This window comes from Homalodisca vitripennis, chromosome 2, assembly GCF_021130785.1.
Source record: "Homalodisca vitripennis isolate AUS2020 chromosome 2, UT_GWSS_2.1, whole genome shotgun sequence".
Taxonomy (NCBI): Eukaryota; Metazoa; Arthropoda; class Insecta; order Hemiptera; family Cicadellidae; genus Homalodisca; species Homalodisca vitripennis.
In genome coordinates, this window is record NC_060208.1 from 75,296,944 (window position 1) to 75,318,985 (window position 22,042).

Genomic DNA, 22,042 nt, shown 5'->3' on the forward strand with positions numbered 1-22,042 from the left:
GTGCTAGCCGCTTCAAACGCGTCGGGAAGCCATAAATTAAAACTAACTGTCATTGGCAAGTCTGCTAAGCCTCGTGTGTTTAAAAACATGTCTATTTCAACCAAAAAAACGCATGGATGGACAAACACATTTTTAAAAACTGGTTTTTTAGTGAATTTGTTCCTGAAACCAAAAAGTTTTTGAAGAAAAGCAACCTACCCTCTAAAGCCATCTTAACACTTGATAACGTAGGATCACACCCAGATGAAGGGGAACTGCAATGCGATGACATACGCACGATGTTTTTGCCACCGAACGTGACCAGCCTCATTCAGCCTATGGACCAAGGCGTACTTGAAACTTTGAAAAAAAAAGTACAGACGCTGTTTGTTGCAATCAATGTTTCAAACAATAGAAGGAGAGGCAACCATAAAAGATTTCCTGAAAAAAGTCACAATCAAGGATGTGATTTATTGGATCGCTGAAGCTTGGAGCGAAATTAAACCAGAAATCATGGAAGAAAATTGGAGTGTATACAATTGAAAATGATGATGAAGATGACGATCTACCGTTAATAAATTTAATAAACAGACTTCCTGGTTGCAATGGGACAAATCAAACTGATATTGGAGAGTGGATGAGTAGGGACAAACAGTTAGAGACAACAGACGACACCATAGTTGAGATGGTCACAGACATGACAGCTGACGGGAGTGAGGAAGAAGAAAGTGTGCAGGAGACAGACCCGGCAATGACTCACAGCGACGGCTACGCGGCACTGGATGCGGCCCTGCGCTACGTAGAGCAGCAAGCAGAGGCGACAGCGGCAGACACGTTATTGCTTCGGCGGTGGAGAGACATGGCTGCCCGCAAACGCTGCAGTGTGGTGAAACAAAAAACGCTGGTGAAGGAAAAAATGCATGGATAATATTGTAATTGGTGATGATGAAGTGAAAGTAGTGGGGAATGAGCAATTGGTTGGAAAAACTTTTAATGGATGTTTTACTAGCATAGTTTCTAGATTAAGGAATGAAGAGTTCGGCCAGGATGTATTTATGGAGGATCAAACACAATATAATGTCTTGATTACGATTTTAAAGTGCAATACGTGGACGAAGTGAATAAGATAAATTGTATGAAAAACAAGTTTAGTTGTGGTCTTGATGGTATAAATATAATTGTGATAAAAGAGAATGTAAACATATTTGCACCGATTTTGTATAATTTATTCACTAAATCATTAGTAGAAGGGGTGGTACCTAATGAATTTAAAACGGCAACTGTTGTTCCTGTATTTAAGTCAGGAGAAACCAAAGAAGTGTGCTCTTACCGTCCTATCTCAGTAATCAGTACAATAGTTAAAATATTTGAATCAATAATTAAAAACAGGCTTTCACAACTTTTCAGTGATAGGAACATCTTGTCCAGAAATCAATTTGGATTTTTACCAGGAAAAGGAACCGACATAGCTGTGCATAAACATATTAATGAAATTATAAAACGTTCTGATAACTGCGGTAATACCCTAGCTTTATATTTAGACTTTAAAAAAGCGTTTGATGCATTGGATATTGATATTTTAAATATAAATTTAAAAAGTATGGGACAGGGGGTAATGCTCTCAAATAGTTGATGTCTTTCTGTAAGGGTAGGAAACAAGTGGTTAAAATAAATAATATTACAAGTGACACTGTAGAAATTAAATATGGTACAGCTCAAGGTGGTGTATTGGGTCCCTTAGTGTTTTTAATATTTATTAATGACTTGCTAGAACTGCAATTAATTTCAAATATATTTGCTTACACCGATGATACAGCACTGGTATTCTCAGCATTTAATAGAGATTCTTTAACTAAGGATTCAAGATGATCCTAACAAAATATCAAATAGACTAATTAATAAAAAACTGATAATAAACTCTTCCAAATCAAAATGCGTTCTGTTCTCCGGTCAGAATCAGGACCTTTCACTATTAAAAAATTAATTTAAGCTTTATTACTACTCACACAGTTGTATTTATGCATGTAAATGTTCACCTATCGGTATTGTAAACTCTGTAAACTATTTGGGAATGGTTATTGACAATAGGCTAAAATGGGATCAGCATGTGAATAAGTTGAGTGGGAAGTTGAGATCGATTAATTACTCTTTATATCACATGAGGAGCTATTTTGAAAGTAAATATTTAATAAGATTGTATTGCTCTTGGTTTGAGAGTACTCTGAGATACGGGATTATTCATTACGGCGGAATCTACCCAACAATACTAAAAAGTGTAATTGGTTGCCAACGAAAAGCACTCAGAATTATTTTTAACGTCAATAACAGGAGAGATAGAATTATTTACCTTTTAAAGAAAACAAAATTCTAACTTTTGATCAAATTTATAAACAAAGATGCTTAATATACATTCATAAACATTTTAATGAATTTCCCCTTAAAATTGCTGGCAGGAAAACTAGACCATCACAATTTATACAAATATATACTCCAAATTTTATCAAAGAAGCCAGCAGACACCAATTTTGTTACATTGGACCAAAAATATTTTAACAAAACTGTAAATTGCCTTGGAAATCAAATTATTTTTGACAATAAACCAAAATTTAAAATGAAAGTACTGAATTATATTTCAAATTAGATCTTAGCTTTTTAATTCAATGATATGTATGGTGAAACCAGTTGTATGGACCGCATATAATACCGAAAAGTTTTTACTAAATGTTATCACTGCACGTTTCTAAAGAGTTTTTAAAACATATTTTGTTGTTATTTCTTTGTAGTCGTTTGTTTTTTCTTTGTTGATATTTATATTGTTATAGTTTTATTTATTTATACATTGTCATACAGTTGTAATGTCCATATTTAATAGTACTGTAAGTAAAGCTAAACTAACCATCTAAAATAAACTGATACTGTCTAGATTTAAGTATATTATTATTATAATTATCAAGTTATGCCAACTTACTTCCCGCACGCACCTAAAAGGTGCATGGGAGTGTAAAAAAAACTGCACGTATTAGTTGTCAGAATTTTCTGCATGAATTTATATGTTATGCATGTATTCAACGATTTCCTAAATAAAGATGTTTGAACTTGAACTTAACTAGAACTTTGATAAAACTCACACAAAAATTAAATTTTATTGTGATTTGTTTGAATGAGCTACCATTTTATAGCTAATGAAACAGGCTAGAATATAATCTCATTTTTGAGAAAACACGAACAAACTCATTAGAAGGGTCTGCTATGTTCACAAAATTCAAAATACACCACCGTTATAACAAAACAGAAAGGACGTTAATCATAATTGTTTACTAAAACCATAAATTATACTGTAGAAGGTATGTGTGTCAAAAAAATCCTAAAAATATGTGTCAGACATAAAAAAAATACGAAGTTTTACAAAGTAAGACACCAATCGATCGTTTTACAGAAATCTAATATTACCAACAATTCAATTACGTAACTGGCTAGAATAAATATAGTATTAATTATACCTTGATTCACATTGTTTTTCTGGGGTTAATACATATTTATATGTATAGTACATGTTCTATATTTACAAATATATTTAATAATGCGTGTCGTCATTAGGTACCGTCTCATTCGTGAAGGTGTTTTGGTATTGGGTCTGCCATCACGAGACGATACTGTGGTAAGTGGTTAATGGGTTAACATTGTGAATAAACCTTATAGTCAATTTATTATTCTATTTTAAAACTTGTAACTGTTGACATTTTGTATGAGTTATCCAAATTTAAATTTATACACCAACATCATTCAAATCATACACAGCTTGACCTATGTTTACTTTTAAGATGCCTATACTCCTCTCATTATAGGAGAGTGCAGCAAAGATGTCTCATTATTTGTTGTGTTGGGTCAAAAGAAGGGTTTGTGAAAAAGGCTAAGAGGATTTTAAAATCCAAAACTATACACTAAGACTATATAAACATATTTTTGCAAGGCACTAGGTATTATGGCAACATTGAGAACACAGTGCATGACTATCAGTCGAACTGTAATCGTCTTTTTCACTGCTCTCGAGTTTAGTTTGAAGGGGTAAAAAAGGCACGGTGTGTGAAATATGAGTTAATTCATATTTAATATGAATGAAATATTTACAGGACTTCTATTTACACGACTCCACAGTTAAAATGAGTGGCTTAACGTCTTTATACGATGCATGGAGATATTAAGAGAAGGGGAGGGGGTGATAAGGCTGACTTAGTAACAAGAGATGTAAATGTCTGTTGAGCAATGCAATATTATCCTATTTTAGTCATGGGAGGGTGTAAAACTGCCAAAATTTTGAATCAATTAACTGGAGAGTTCCCTGAAACAAAACACCTTCAAGAACCCATGTCTATGACTGAACAAATCTTGCAATAGCAGAGAGTCAGTGAAAAACCATATAAACTGATCTCGGAGCCAAGCAAGACTTGTCTGAAAGGACCGAGCTTTACTAGCGACCTTTGATTTTAACTGTTCATTTTCTTTCATAAAAGACCTTAACAAAATGTGTAAATTCAGGGGTTTACATTTAATATTTTTTAAATTGGACCAAAGATATGATATTTTGGAGGAATCTTGTGATAATAATCAAAAATGCAGTTATAAACCCTATAAATGTATACTCAGTTTGGTTTTTCTATTTTTGGTTACTACACGTTAATTTGGGGTATTGATACATTTTATTCACTCTGTATACTAAAACATACATCTCAATCACAGACATGATAACTTACGCAGTTAAAACATAGTTGATCAAATTATGCTCGAGAATAGCCATTGGCTGAACTTTTCTATAAACAGTGATAGTATATAGTTGAGATTTTCTACCTGGGATTAATTTTTACACTATCAAGATTATTAAAATATTTGAAATGTAGAGACAGAGAAATCCATAGTTATAATCCCACACATGAACTAGTATTATTTTATAAAATACGACAAACACAACACAGAGCTGCAGATACTGTGTGGGGTTAGTTTGTCCAACAACCCTACAATAACTAGTAACATTTCAATATTATGACAATTGCTTTCTTTTGTATAACAGATATATTCACTAAAATTAGGATATCAAATGGGATATCATCTTACTATTTATAAACATCAGTCGGATTGAATTTTAAATTTAACAGGTGATTTAATAGTTTGTTAACTGACCTGTTGGCCACCGGTAAGGTGACGTGCACTGCGTAATGCCTGCTCAGGTCCCTTGTCTGGGAAAGTGGCAGGGAAAATCTCTCCAGTCTTTACATTCACACCTGAAACATAATAGTGACAGGTATTATTAGAAACAATACCTACACAGTGACCAGTCCTCACACCAAGATTAAAAACTAGTTCCCAATCCCAATAACTGTACTTCCCAACTCATTCAGTGACAATGAGAAGAAATGGTGCAATTTGGTAAATTGCAGATTTTGTTCTCAAATCTTTGATTGATTTCCATAATGACATTTTCTTTCTTTGGCATTTCTTACCTAAGTAAAATAAATTTGGTATAAAGATAAAGAATTATCAACAATTTGATCCCTCCCTTTAATTTTTTATCTCATGTCAAAAGGCAACAAGGAATAATGATCTGGTGATCTGGTTCAGTGATCTGGTGGATGAAAAGGACAGAGGTAGAGTGAGCTCTGTTGTTTTGCTTGATTATTCACAAGCTTTTGACTCTATCAGTCATGATATGCTGGTGGCTAAGATGAGTTACTATGGCTTCCAGTCCGCAAATCTGCAGATCATGCAGTCACTTATATTGTCAGTGTTTTACTACTGCTACCCTGCATACGGAAATAGTATGTCAGGGGGGGATGCTTGTAGAATTCAAAAAGTGCAAAACTCGGCCGTTAGGTTCATTTTTTGCCTGAATCGGCAGGAACATGTATCCCCCTTTAGAGAGAAAGTCGGGATGGCCCCAATGGAAGACGTATGCAGGGTCCTGACAAACTGCATGACTCACAAAGTCCTATGTCTTTGAGAGCCTTGGTATCTTGGACACAAACTGTCGTATCGGGAAGAGATCACTCAAAGGAGCACCCGCCAAGACAGAAAGCTTCATTTTCCTCAAGTGCACCTTGGGGTCGGGAGGAAAAGTTTCACCTACTTTGGCCTTACCTTCTATAATGACCTCCCTGACACCATAAAGTCTTATGTTATTAGCATCTTTAAAAAGAAAATGAAAATATTATACAACAGCAACAACTAAGATGTTAATAAGGATTTGCATATTAAGTAGTGATTTTGTTATTTTAGTTTGTAGGTTTTAGAACTTTTACATATTTTATTGACATAATTTTCATTTCTGTATTTGACTTGCCTTAAAATATTTAATTTATAGCGTTTTAACTGTTTTTGTAATCTTTGTTATAGTTTGTGTGTTGTAATGTATGTTATTTTTATTTAGTTGATAAGTAGTTATTAGGCATATACCATTTGACACAAGTTATTCTGAAAAACAGTTATGTACTGAGAAACGCTTAAGAAATAAAGGCATTTTTATTAATTTATAATTTTGTATTTAATTGAATACTTTTCGGCATATTTGACAGTGTAACTCCATGGAAGCGGTACTGTACCAACTTTAATTGTTTAAAAAAAAGGTTATAAGAATTATGACTTATCCAGAAGAAGTTCTTTTAACAAAATGGAGATCCTTGTCCCATATGAGGGGGTACCCAAAAAAAACCGGAATTATTTTATAAAAATTATATATTATCAAATTTTTTACAATACAACCTTATCTCCTTCAAAATAATCTCCATTACAACTAATACACTTGTCCCAACGGTATTTCCACTGATCAAAACATTTTTTGTAGTCATCTTTAGAAATGGCTGCAAGCTCGAGCTTCGTTTTTTTCTTAACCTCTTCAACGCTGTCAAATCGTTGACCTTTCAAGCCTCTTTTCATGTGTGGAAATAAAAAAAAGTCGCATGGAGCGAGGTCAGGGGATTAAGGTGCGTGGGGCAGCGGAACCATGCCGTTTTTGGCTAAAAACTGCCTAACTGAGATGGCTGTGTGTGCCGGTGCGTTGTCGTGGTGGAAGAACCAGTCTCCAGTCTGCCACAAATTGGGTCTTTTCTGGCGAACAATGTTGCGCAATCTTCTTAAAATCTCCAAATAAAATGTTTGGTTGACAGTCTGACCTGGAGGAACAAACTCAGAATGAACAATGCCTTTAGCATCAAAAAAGCAAATCAACATGGTTTTGATGTTTGATTTGACTTGCCGACATTTTTTTGGACGAGGTGAAGATGGCGACTTCCATTGGCTTGACTGTTGCTTCGTTTCTGGGTCATAACCATAGCACCATGACTCATCAGCAGTAATTACCTTTTCCAGAAAATCAGGATCATTTTCGAGATGTTCTTTCAGAAGGCGGCAAGTTTCAACTCGATGTGCCTTTTGATGGTCAGTCAGAAGTCGAGGAACAAATTTGGCAGCAACCCTTTTCAGTCCTAAATCTCCTGTTAAAATTCGCTGAACCGAGCTCCAAGTTAACCCACTACTCTCTGATAGTTCCTCAATTGTCTGTCGACGGTCGGTGAGCACAAGTTCACGAATTTTCTCAACATTTTCGTCCGTTCGAGAGGTTGATGGACGTCCAGAACGAGGTTTGTCTTCCGACATGTCGCCATTTTTAAATCAAGCGAACCACTCGTAGACCTGAGTTTTCCCCATAGCATCATCTTTGTAAGCTGTATTCAACATTAAAATAGTTTCTGCAGCATTTTTACCAAGTAAAAAACAAAATTTCACAGCTGCACGTTGTTCACTTAACCTTTCCAGCGTTATTGACGCGGATCCGCGGAGGGCCACTACAAGCTCAAAACGTTATTGCCGTGGATCCGCGTTTTTGCATTCTTTATTTTCTTACTGCTATGTTAGTTGAATATTTTGCTGCTAGATGGTTCTAGTAGTCATGCGACATACAGACGGGTTGCCCTGCCTCGAATTCTGTTACAATGGGAGTGGCAGTTGCTTCTAATTGGCCAAACACTGTCTAGCGGGCGTGGCTCCGCGCCTTTCACAAAGTCATTGACGGGAGCTCCCGTCAAGGCATCTAGCCAGTTGTTAGTGAGAAGCGTCCGGTACACGCATATGTATTTCGGTTATCGCTAATTTTCTGTTGTGTCTTATTCTTTTTAAAGTAAATTATTCATATTAAATACAGCAGTTTCCAGTATTTATTTAGTGTTTTTTTACCATTATTCGTGTGAATGGCGAATCCAGACGATTCGGAATTTGAAGATTTGGTAATTCTGAGCAATTACTTGGTCAACCCCAAACTTTTTAATATTTTACTACGGTCAAAAGGATGTTATCACAAAGCAAGAAACATAATTCAAGCCCTGCAAGGCTGTCCTACAGGTTGCCGAGCGATAAGAAGGTTCAAAGTCCACGCGATAACAGTGGCTTGCGGGAGACGCGCAGAATGTCAGTTGTGACAGCCCGCCACCAAATAAACACTCTTTGTCTACTTTTGTATTTTTCTAATTTTATTGGTTTGTAATATAGTATACGTTTATCTATAAAACTGTGTTTCAATACCATACTTACTGAATAAATTATAAAAATATTAGTGACAACTACACTGCTATTCTACGATATTCTCAAAAGTTAAAAATTATCCTAGGTAATCTAAAAAAGGCTAAACAAATTTTATTTACCGTTAAATAACTCTATTTTGACATACAGAAACGAAAATAAATTTAACTTTACACATTGGAAATTTAAAAAAATTGTAACTTTATCAAAGATCAGGTCTAATTTTTCATGACGCTTAAAGGGTTAAACTTGCCATGACAAAAAACGAAACAAGAACAAAACAGGGTTAGCGAAAACAGTCACTACGAACGAACAGAATGCACTAGGACAACGGAACTGGGGTCACTGAGCTCGCAATGGGTTGCGCGACACACGCCTAGCGGCAGGAATGTGTACTACACGCTGCCGGCTGCCAGCAATACAATTCCGGTTACTTTTGGATACCCCCTCGTATATGTATGTGTATGTATTGAGTTTTTCATCAATAACTCAATATTTGAACTGGTTTTCTAAAGACAAGAAAATGAACCACTACAATACCATAAATATTCAATTGTTAATATATACTATACATACTACAGCAATATTTGAAAATTCATAGTCGGTACTCTCGTCGAGTTGTGTTTCTTGTTACGCTTGATGTCAAGAATGCTTTCAATTCGGCGAGATGGGCTGATATGTTAGATGCATTGCGGAACACCTTTCGCATCTCAGCGTACCTGCTCAGGCTCATCGAAGACTATCTTTGGGCCCAGCTGAAGCTGAACCAAGTCATGCGCGTACCCAGCAGGGATCACTTCTGGCTGGTTTATACCTACCAGTTGAACCCACCACTGGGCACAGCAAAAACCGATGTGCCACTTTAATCTGGGCAACCTTATGGATGTCCAGTAGCGGCACATCACTAACCGCAAATGTTGAGATTCTGGAGTTCATGGGCAATTTAATAGGTCTAGTCTACTGTGGAGGATGGCTGTTGGAGTTGGTGGGGTTTGTTCCCTTACCTCAGAGGCTCTTGTTAACCTCAACAAGGGTGTGCCACCCCCTGCCTACTTTGACTGGAGAGGCTGGTTCACAGCTGGCCTCCCTTCTTCCGGGATGACTTTGAGATGTAGTGCCCTAATTCTTCCTCATGGATCTCGATAGGAGGCAGCCCCTACTCCCTAACCTTACCTATCCTGAATATCCTATCACTCCGGAAGCAGCGCAAAGGTCCTTACAGGACTAAGTGCAATTTATAAGCTTCTTGTCCTAAGAAAAAAAAAAAAAAAAAAAAAAATTCATGCGCGTCGTGAACAACTCGATGGAGGATCACGGGCTATCTCTTGCTTTGGCTAAGACAGAGATTGTAATCTTGACTAAGAAGAGGATTGACACTGTCGTTTCACTTCGCGTGGGTGGGGTAACTGTCCAATCTACTCGTGCCGCCAAGTACCTTGGGGTCCATAAGCTGACCTGGAGAGACCAAATCTTCCGTACTGCGGACAAGGCCGCTAAGGGAGTGCAATCCCTTAGTAGGCTAATGGCCAACGTCGGTGGTCCCAGGTCTAGCCAAAGACGGCTCCTCATGTCTGCAGTCCAGTCCGTCCTCCTGTACGGAGCTGAGGTGTGGGCAGATGCATTAAATAAGGAGGTGTATCGGATGCGGCTTGCTCGGGTGCAGCGACAAGCAGCTCTCAGAGTCGCATCAGCATATCGTACAGTTTCTGAGCCTGCCGTCCTGGTGATTGCTGGAGTCATCCCGGTCAAACTTCTGGCTGAGGAGAGGAAAGCAATATACCAGCGAAAAGGCGAGATCGGCAAGGAACGTGCCACATCAGAAGAGCGCACCCGCACCTACCGGCAATAGCAGGAGTTGTGGGATCAAGAGTCCCGAGGACGTTGGACAGCACGGCTGATACCGATGGTCCAGCTTTGGGTGAAACGGCGAAATGGTGAGGTGGACTATTACCTCACCCAGTTTCTCACCGGTCATGGATATTTTCAGTCCTACCTTTTCCTGATGCGAAAGACCGGTTCACCGGACTGCATTTATTGCCCGGTTGTTCCCGATGATGCGGAGCATACATTCTTCCGCTGTCCACATTGGGAAAGACCCCGCCTTGAGGCAATACGCACTCTGGGTGTTTTTTCGGTGGACTCTGTCTGCCAAGTGATGCTGGAGGGTCAGGACAACTGGAACTGTGTGTCTCATTTTGTCCAGGGTATTCTCCGCGCTAAAAAGATAGATCTAGACCTAAATGCGGTTTAGACCTTTGACTTTCTGATGGCTGGATAGACGCGAGCCCTGAGGGCTTAGGTAAAATTCAGACCTAACCTGAAGTAATGTGACAAACAGTTTCCGGGTTGGGATCCTGAAGTATAGAGGAGGTTTTTAGTGGGTAGTTTACCACCTTGTGAGAGTCCCACACTACAGGCTGGCCACCTGTGTGCGTAAATGCATTTTCCTTCCTCTCCCTAAAAAAAAAAAAAAATATTTGAAAAATAAGTGTTTATCATATGGGCTTAAACTTATAATGAAAACAGCCCTACCCCCCCCCCCCTTATGGGCTTGATTGAATTACCTATCAATCTCAAACGAACACCACAGGTTGAGTTCTTAGAGTAAAAGCATGGAGGTTGAAAAGGCTTACTATATATAAGATTTCCGAATTTCTAAATGGCAGAATTGTAATAATCTAGTTATATAGACCCAGTGTTTTCTTCTAAGTAATTTAATATAATAAGAAAAATCTACGGATTTATCTCCATTATGCTATTATTGTTATCATTTGATTTTTTTTAGTGGTTGTTGATATGATTACAGAATTTGTTGACAGGATCTCCAAAAAAGAATGCCGGGATTTTGAATGGTCATTACTTATTCAAGATAACTAAACGATTTCAACATCAAATTGAAGAAGAAATAACTAAATTTTGTTTTCCATGTAGCATGACCTTGACATATGCAAAACAGCTGCGTGGTGGCAGTCCGCTATTGTGATTAAAACGCTTGGCAGCAGTCACGAGTACTATGTTTATGGCGCAACAGAACGCCTAGTGTTTTCTATGGTATGCAGAATTAAAATCGATTGTTAGTGTGCAGCATCGGTTTCAAGTTACATATCTAGGTTAAAATTAGATTACATGATAAAGCAATTGCATCATCACATGTACAGACTTTGCCAGTTTTATGCTCAATGAGATTAATGATAATCCAATTTTATTAAAAACTGCTGTTCTCAGACAAGACTTCATTTCACACAAGTGGTGTTATTAATTGTCGGATATGGTGTTCACAACAGCCTAACATTGTACAGGTACATGTGCGCAATTTGCTAATGTATGGTGTGAACTACTATATGACCATATGATAGACCTTTCTTTTTCGCCAAAAGAATAATTAATGGCTTACTTTATTTAGGTATGCTAGAACAATTTTTGATTCCTCAAACTGATGATAATGAAGAACAAGCCAGTGAACGAATCATTCTGATGCAAGATGGTGCTCCGCCTCATTACCTTCGGGAAGTACGAGATACACATAACAACAGGTTTCCAAGTGGTTGGATAGGGAAGTATGCGCCCATTCACTGGCCTCCAGGAGTCCGGATTTGACTCCTTTGGACTTTTTTGTGGGGTTATGTAAAGAACATTGTTTATGCTTTAGATATTTGTGATTGGCACATCTGTGTGGGTGAATTTTGGAAGCGATACAACTGTGACACAAGAGATGCTACATAACACTTGGCCAGACTAAAAAGTTCACTTCCATTTCCTAGAAAGGTGTCCCGATTTCCATCCCTCCATTTTTTTTTATTAATCAAAAACCAAACAGAGTGTATCCATACTTTTAACTCACACTGTATATAGGTCTATTTATATTGTTTCTCGGGGCAAAACAGCAAACTCAAATTTTGCTGTTGAAATATAATTAATGTGAACTAGAAGTAAAAAACCTGAAATAAGAATTACTTAACTTCTGGTCCTCTTAATCATGAACAATGTAAAAAGGGTACCTGATGCACGATATATGACTGACTCCACTTTAAAACATCTTAGGACCCTATCATATTACATCACAAGTGCTTTCACAAAAAAATCTATGAACTTCGACTTTGGAGTTCCTCTACATTTATCTAAATTAGTTTGTGTTATTGAAATCATGGTAGCTATTCAAACAAATACGTGGAATGTTGCATATAAATTGCGGGTTAAGTTGCCGGTATGTGCTAGTTAAAAAAATTAGAACAAATCTAAATACTAATAAAAAGTGCTCAGCATAGTGGAGGCGACATTGTTTAGAATTTGTAACTTTCAACAAAAATATGGAAATCAAGTTTTAGAGTTTCCTTATTACTGGAGTGTACGGTAGGTTGTTACTGTTCCACTAAAAGTTAATATTTCTTTGTGACGTGGGTGTAAAAATATAGAAGAAATTCTTTATGAAAGACAGACACTATAAAATGTAATTTATAGAAATATCAACATTGAAGATATGAAAAGGATTCCACAGGACAACCCTTACTAAGAAACAACCTCACTACCCGATATAGCAAAAGAAAACAGGCTGAGTCTTGCTAGACAATCACTGCAAGAGAGAACGTCCCCACATGAAAGTTTTGATTTCCACTTGAGAACGATTTAATCAGTAAGAGAAATAAATCTGGCAAACAGATACAGGTATCATTATTTTCTCCCTCGTATCCCTGGCTATATGTTACCTGCTCCATAGAGGATGGGCCAGTGAACCCCATTCCTCACGATTGTGTTCAACTCTCCTATGCAGGCCAGCACCAGGTCTATCTCTATCACTTGTTTGTGGAAGGAATCTGTAACAGAAATAACTTATTTAGAATCTAATAGTGAATTCAGCACAAGTAAATTATGGCTTTTACTAAATTTATGGACAAAATAGCTTAAAGGTTATTTTTGACGATGGAAGGATTGTAAAGGAAACAGGATTTTTCCGGACATTTGCCATCGTTCAGTGAAACAAGAAATCAGTAACACTACGTTTCGAGATCTGCAATCTGATCTCTTCTTCAGGTAAAGAACTAACCTAATACATAATTACAAACTAGGTTAAAATAAACAAATCTTACCAAAGCGTTGTGGCACGCCTAAGTCAGGAATCACAACCACCATGTTGTTTGTCAACTTCACTATCTCTATAAACATGCACTTAATAAAAAACTATACACAACACTAATCATTAAAACTGAATGCAAAAAAGTTAAATGATTAATGTGTTTAGTTAACTTAAGATGCAAGCTCTCAAGGTCTTTGATTTGTTTACTGGTTCCGGGTCCGTACCGAGAATCAATTCTTTGTTTGAAGGTTATTTTTGACGATGGAAGGATTGTAAAGGAAACACGATTTTTCCGGACATTTGCCATCGTTCAGTGAAACAAGTTTTAATGATTAGTGTTGTGTATAGTTTTTTATTAAGTGCATGTTTATAGAGATCGTGAAGTTGACAAACAACATGGTGGTTGTGATTCCTGACTTAGGTGTGCCACAACGCTTTGGTAAGATTTGTTTATTTTAACCTAGTTTGTAATTATGTATTAGGTTAGTTCTTTACCTGAAGAAGAGATCAGATTGCAGATCTCGAAACGTAGTGTTACTGATTTCTTGTTTCACTGAACGATGGCAAATGTCTGGAAAAATCCTGTTTCCTTTACAAAATAGCTTAGTTTTACATTATTTTCAAACACTGTTCTCAAAACAAAGTGACGCCATCACAGCATTTCCGTCATCACTCTGCACATTTACACTACTTTCACTATGATAATAACTGATTTGTCTGGTACTTATTATATCTGTGTCCATTTATTACATTTAAAATAATTAATGAATCCTTAAAATATATCAACAATGTAAAAATGTTATGGACTGATGGTTCTTAATTATCAATAGTAGGATGTTTCTTGAACATTGGCAGAAACTAAGTTTAAAAATAGTTAACCTATTTTACTTCATGTTTTTGTAACAAGTTTTCATGATTTTTGCTGCAATAGTACTTACATCACACCTTATATCTATACATATATTTCTATATATATACACACACACACACGTGCGTGCGTGCGTGCGTGCGTGCGTGCGTGTGTGTGTGTGTGTGTGTGTGTGTGTGTGTGTGTGTGTGTGTGTGTAATGTAACTTTATGTATAGAAATGTATAGATAAACACAATACTGTAATTTCAAAAAGATTTTGGACATACATATTTTTGGACAGGTTTGCTAAATATTTCATTTTAAAAGTACAACTTACATGCATTCAAATCCTTTCAAGAAACGAGAAAAGCCCAAAGTAGTAAATTGTTACCCATTTTTGTACCAGGTTTTTTACCTTTTTATGAAGTTAGTTGATGTAGAATAGTGTGTAAGTAAATTTTTACTTCAAAAATAACAAAAACAAAGAAAACAATATACAACTTCTACAAAGCTATTCACGTCAGATTCCATTAAAATGTCATGAATACCAACACTTTACAATGATCATACATTCTGAAATATTATAATAAGTAATGGATGATAAAAATTTGCACAATTCTAATAAAAAATCTTCTGAACAAAATTTTGTTGAAAACAACAAGCTCTGCTGCACAGAGGTTAACAACAAAACCACATCTGAGAAAAAACACACTAATTGGTAACTAGAACTGAACAAAACAAAATCATAGACCACTAAACATTAGAAACAACGCATAGGCCAACTGATGTCTTTATTTATAATTTAAAGGTCTTCCAATGGAAATAATGTCTTTACCGGTAAAATACGAATTGACACTGTCGGTGTTGACTGCACTTTGGAAGTTACATGATCTGACACTAAATGGGTAAGAAGAAGTTACTCGAAGGTTTTTGTTCTAGGTTCTTCTTGTTGTTGAAGGTTCTTCTATAAAAACTAAGTTAAAAGTTATGAAAAATAGTGAGCGAGTTGTCTTCTTATAACCTTCTGAGTTCTGTTTATATCAATGCAATCTCTCTTATGATTATGATTTCATAATACATTACCAATAGCAAATACAAAAATATAAACAAATGTAAATTGTTGCAGACAAAACTTTATGACAGATTCAGATCTTTAATAACAAGATGATTAAATTTTTAACAGAAATTTATTTAATTATTGTATATTTAATTGTATCATCAGTAGCTAATAAAGAATCATCCAACAGTTGTCAGTAATTCTGTGGCTGCAGCTGATTATACTATCTGTGGAGCAAAGTCTGCACTAATCAATCTGAGAATAGTGTTTGTTTGTCCCATATCGCTATAATAAGAAAACCTACTGATAGTGTTAATGGTGATCAAAGCAAGTTTAACATGTAGTTAATATGTACACTGAGCAATAACTTACTGTTTTTGATACTGGCAGAATATTATTTAATGATAGTAATTCGGTTTATGCGTCTTGATAATTATTCCATAGTTTTTCGATGAAGTCTTACTAAATCTTTACGTCCGAGATATCTTGGGTGATTTTTATCTGATTTGGATAACTGTTTGTGATTTTTTACTTTTTGAGGAGACATTTTTAAATGATGGTGCAAAACCAGCACATGCAAAAACCAGGGTAAATCGGTAGTGTTTCACTTATTTTTACATGCAACTTTTAAGCAAGATCAATTTCTGGTTAGCTTGAAGGTGTACACATACACAGTCTTATATACTTTTAATACTCACGTTTTGTGGAAAGGTGAAAAAATGTTTCTGTACATTTGTCATTGTTGATACACATCAGTGGAAAAAAGTAGTAACATAGTGTTAGGCCTACCTATTTGTTTGCGAGAATCTGGAAACAGTGTTCTTGATTTTTTTTTATGACTGAACAATTACAAATCTCTGGCAAAATCCTGTCTGTCACCTTCCCAAAAATTCCATTGTTAAACTCGATCTTTAAACACAAAACCATGTTTTATAGCAGAAGGTACTCTGAAGCAAAACTCAATTTTTAGCAATGCACAAAAGCAATTTCTGAACAAAAACAAATGATTTCTATACTTTGTCCAGTGAGAAATTATAAATCATGTTACGTTTTTATTTAAAATTATAATGGGGTGGTGTTGCTTCATATCAACTCCTTAGCTACACCCTGTCTCAAAAACTATTTGCTTGAAAGAAGAGGGTTTATAAAACCAACATAAGAGAATACTTATAGATCAACTGGAGGAAACTCTATTGTATGGTGGAGATTAATTTGATCATCAAGACGCATCTGATACATAATGATAATGTTTTTATAATTTTAGTTAGTCATTTTTAAATTTGTAATATCAATACATAATTTAATCTCTTCTAATTTTTCAATCGCAGATAATAATATGAATTCCACTTGAATCAACCTTATTAATGCGGTATAGATAATAATAGTAATAAAGTCTTTATAATCTGACACTTTTCTTTTCTTTTAAAAATGTGGTCAAGTTCTTAATACTAAAAAACAAAATGTATATTACTTTGTGGTTGTAAATACTGTACACTCTTATATTGAAAATTAATTGAATGAAATCATGTTATTGGCCATTTGTATTGATTAGTGGCAATTTTGTGGATTATCTATTACAGTCACTTATCCACGATGTCTGCTCCAGTCAACTCTGCACACAGTTTAGAATTTACCATGTCTCTAAAATACTAAATAATTAATAAAGTTAGCTACTGACTCAGTTTACTGTCTACTACCACTAAATAATACATGTTTACAGTGAGAAAAACTTAAATGTGAATGAATTTTCATGAAAAAACGTTTACAGTGCGTAGCCTATAAACAAAGTCACGAAGGAAATCTTATATATATTTTGGGAACTAATATAATAATTATTGATGTTTTGTATTTTGATTTGATTCTTTTATAATATCATGGCTATGTTCATCAATGTGAAATCATAATTTTGTGTATTATTACAGCTGAGTGATAGTGGGTATTAACAGGAGGGTCCATGCAAGGCCTTAAAAATCTGAATACTGATCTGTACAAAGATCAGGTTACTGACTAAAACTCACGCATAAGACTGTAGAAAAGCTCCTCTGAATAATTGTGAGAGTCTGAGAAGCCGCCAATGAGAGAGAGCTCATACCGGCCCTCCGGGTACCCAGCCATCGCCAGCTCCTGCACTCTGTGTACTATATTGAGCACCCCTTCTTCCGTGCCGGAGCCGTCAAAATGCGCTAATCCAACAGCTCCGGACCCTTTGCACAAGCATAACACATTTTAATCTCTAAAACTATACACTATATTTTAAAAAGTCCACCTCACTTTTATTTATATATATATATATATATATATATATATATATATATAGTATAATATATATATAGTATAAAGTTATAGAAAAGAAAACTTAAGGAATATTTCCAGTTCAATATGATCTATTTTTTGACACATCCAAAGGTCTTAAGAGAATGCCTCCTAAAGAGTTGTATCTCACACTCATAATGTTCAAATTGGAACAAAATTTAAATGGGTGGTCTTTCAAATAATGGAAGTTCAAAATTACAATAAGACCTATTAAAATATTTTAAAATCCATTTTAGAGTCAGACAAGCAGTGAAATCACTCCAAATTTCAAGCAATTTTATAATAATCTACAGAACACACCCCGCTAAGTATTTAAAACTTTCAACAAAAACTGAAAATAAAGTTTTTTCATCTCTCCTTTAACCCATTGATAAATGAATTTGTATTTTGTTGCATGAATCAGTAGCTTTAATTAGTTTTACTAAACATGTGCTGAAGAATAGTCAAAAACTTAAATATTTAAAGTAAGGATATCATATTAAAAGTTTTACTAAAACGTTTATGCAACATTTTTTGTAAGATATAATTTTAATGTTTTACTATTAAGAAGGTCTTTGTCAAAATTTTAAGTAAAATGTTTTTAAGATATACTTAAAGCTACATACACAAACATGAGGACAAAATCAAAACTTATAGTTTGTTTATTGCGCACACGAATCTTTATAATTTTCAAAGTAAATTTTAAACAGATTTTGACAAAAACTGTAATGTGTTAAGTGGTTAAACACTCTTAAAAGAACTACAGTCAAGCTAATACTAACAACATTAAATGACTCGCCATATTAAAAACATTAACAATAGCAATAATAAAAATTAATTGTTATTAATTAAAAACAATTAATACAATAAATAATTTAATCAAAGAACACCTTACCTGTGTGCCTGAGGATGACAATAATACATGTCGTCACATCATCTGAGCCAATTATATTTACATTTTCTGAAACAAACATTTCAAGTGAACTTACATACAAAGTGAAAGTTAATAATCTCCAACCTAATTATTTTCAATCAACGTAATTTTAATTCATTTTATAAAAAATTTCATGTTCAAGCTTATATTATTGACTATTTTTTATTGAAAATCGCAAACCACAATGAGGTCCTAGAAATCGATGAAGGAAATTTAAAACAATATATTTGGTTAAAAAAAAATTGTTTTGGCAATATCAGAAATTGTGTAAACAATCTGTTACATAGATAATCTCATGTCAGAATTATAACTTTAGTTCTACAATTGATAAGATGTTATGACTTACAACATTTTACAACAAATTAATATATATTTCTATTTTATTGTACCTTAAAATACATTTTGAGAGAACATTCATTTATATGAACTGCACAGTAACACTTTCAGACAGAGTGTAACAAATGTGCTCACAAAACCTGAGTGTGTTTCACTACCATGCTCCATTACTTAATACAAATATTTTATATGGCTATATGTTGTGTTAAATTAGTGCTTTTTTAAATTTCTCATTGGAGGAAAATATCTTTACTATTGATCTATGACAGTAATTTGTCATGAAACACAAATATGATGCATTAAGTACTCAACCTGTTAAACTACTACAATGGTAAAACTACTTTCAACTTCAAAATACAAAAAAAATATGAATTGCCATTCAGTTATCCAATTTCCAGGATGATAGTCAAAAAAGAATTATATGTTAATGATAAATTATGCATTGATTAACCTTTTTACTGTTAACATCCTATTTTTCAGATAGTGAAAACTCCAGTGCTGGGGTGATATATTAAAAGTCACATTAACAGTTATTCAAAAAGTAAAACATTGTGTTGAGAATTAAACACTTTATATACAAAAAACTCTTTTATAGTAGTAAAAATACAAGAATAACCACAGTTATTCCAGCCATACTTCAGTACACTTTGGTGCTACTCTCTACACTCCTGCTAAATGTGGAGAATTAGAATATTGTAAATATCTCAATAGTTTTGTAAATAAACTATTCTTTTTGGTATTTAACATTTCACAAATAGTTCATTTATACTCGTATATTTTATTCAATTAACAAGTGAACCACCTATATCAATAATTGTTCAGTATTTATAATTTCTTAATAGCCTACAGGAGTTTATCAATGTTAATGCTCATCTTAAAATATTTCATCTATGATCTATCAGAAAAATGATTTAATTTTACTTACTTACTTATCACTGCAATACAAAATTACCAATACTTTGATTTATTACTATTTTCATTACTACTCAAATTTATCTTATTTCCTCCTTACAAGTAAAATGTTTCATGTTACCTGGCAGGCAAGTGCCAATGGCAGTGGATTTAGCATTGCTATCAGAATGTTAAGAGGATTATCCTTCATCATCCTTCTTTTGCATTGAATGTGGGCTGTGTTCAAAAATATAATTTTTTGGCACTGTTCCCATGTTTAATTCCTTAATAATTAATGAGCACAAAGACCTGAGCACTTATTATTCCTCAATTACCACAGACTCAGAAACTATCCCTTTTTGGTCAATATAAATTATATGAAAATCTGTATTGAAGTACTTACACCAAAATATAAGCCTGTTACCAAAGAATCAATTTTAAAATGTACATCAATTTTAAACTTTAAACTAAATTATATCAACATATTAAACTGAACTGTGGTAAATTTTTAATTATGTATATTATTAACATCAAGATAACAGATTTCACAGAAGTCCAGATTTTTATATTAGACTCATGGCAATAATTTAATGGCACAATTTTGATGAATTTAATTGAACTCTAATTCAATATTTAACCTACTATAAAAACAGTGAAGTTTTAGCTTTGTTTTTTGAGAACACAATTTATAATCTTTTTCTTATTTGTAAATATTGGTTCAATTGGATATTTTTTAATAACTACATGCCAGCATTTGAAAGTTCCTTTAACATTTTTCCTTGAGAAAGAAATGTTTTAGCCTCTGAAAAGATATGAACATACATTACAATCAAAATTATAATTCTTTTTTATTCATTCTGCAAATTCATAAATTATTTTTATTATTTAATTTGTTTTCATTTATTCATTGATAGATATTTTAAAACAGCCCCTTAATTTTAAGTGGTAGGTTTTTCCAAAATTTTCAAGGGTTGTCATGTCAAATCCATCTAGATATGAATAACTTAAAAATAATAAATCATTTTAACTAAAGTCTTCTAATATTTTATTTATATAAATCGCTCCATATAGAATGTTAATACTTTAAAGATTTAAATTATTTGGTAAACAAAAATCAGTAAACCACAAGTTGAGGGGTAATATTTATAATATTACAAAACAGAACATCTAAAAGAGTCTTAATACATAAGATTTTCCTGGTTATAATGAATAGCTATTATTTTTACTGAAGCCTGAGACTCTGAACAAACTTTTAAAGTGAAAAACGTACTATCATGGGGAACTGTGACAGCCATCTCCCTCTGTTGGACATACAGAAGACCCACTGGACCCACCACCTTGGTGGCTATTGACACAAACTGGGCAGCCGAGTCCCGGTATACAGGGTGAGCCGCAAACAGACTTCGAGTGTCGGGGGGTGGCTCCTCTTGCCCCACACCTCCGATCACCAGCACCATTCTGAAACATATCAATTTTATAACTATCAAACGAGGGCTTTTCACACATCCAATTCTTTGTATGTTGTTATATGGATTGCCATACAACGCAACTTTATAGATTACAGTGTTTTCAACATAAACGCAGAACCATAAATATCCTAATCATGAATATCCTAAATATTCTGTATGGCCTACACTCAACATTCCTTGCTAACATTTTTATTTTATGGTGACACCATGTTATATTTTGCAGTTTGGCTGCCAGATTAAATATGTTATAGTTCACTGTCTTAATACAAAATGGTCATAAGAGTTAAACTGGTAATTAGATGTTAATTGTTGTATGAAAGTATAAGAATCTCTGAAAACTATTTTATGTATGAGGCAAAATAATTATTAATATTTAATTCTTAATGATAACATGGATTATTTAAGGATATGATGTTTTGATACCGTAAATGTTTTCATACAGTACATTATAATACATAATTTTTTTAAACACTACAGTACAGACTATATATGTTACCTCCAAATATGGTTCTCAGTAAATATTTATGTTTGGGTATAAGTGCTAAAAATAACTTTTACTGGAATGTGAAATAAAGTTAAACAGTAATTATTGAAACATTATA

The 22,042-nt window shown here is 34.2% G+C and overlaps 1 protein-coding gene across 4 annotated transcripts in view; it reads right to left on the reverse strand.

The window, feature by feature from the left end:
• Positions 1–22,042, reverse strand: part of LOC124354192 (protein N-terminal asparagine amidohydrolase) — a 98,140-nt gene that overhangs the window by 8,455 nt on the left and 67,643 nt on the right. For all 4 annotated transcript variants that reach the window (XM_046804470.1, XM_046804471.1, XM_046804472.1 and 1 more), the window contains 5 exons: positions 21,242–21,429; positions 18,706–18,771; positions 17,537–17,722; positions 13,245–13,352; positions 5,155–5,255 (listed from right to left, as the gene is read on the reverse strand). In XM_046804470.1, coding sequence (XP_046660426.1) covers positions 5,155–5,255; positions 13,245–13,352; positions 17,537–17,722; positions 18,706–18,771; positions 21,242–21,428 — 648 coding nt within the window. In that variant the 5' untranslated portion in view covers position 21,429. The remainder of the gene's footprint in view (positions 1–5,154; positions 5,256–13,244; positions 13,353–17,536; positions 17,723–18,705; positions 18,772–21,241; positions 21,430–22,042) is intronic.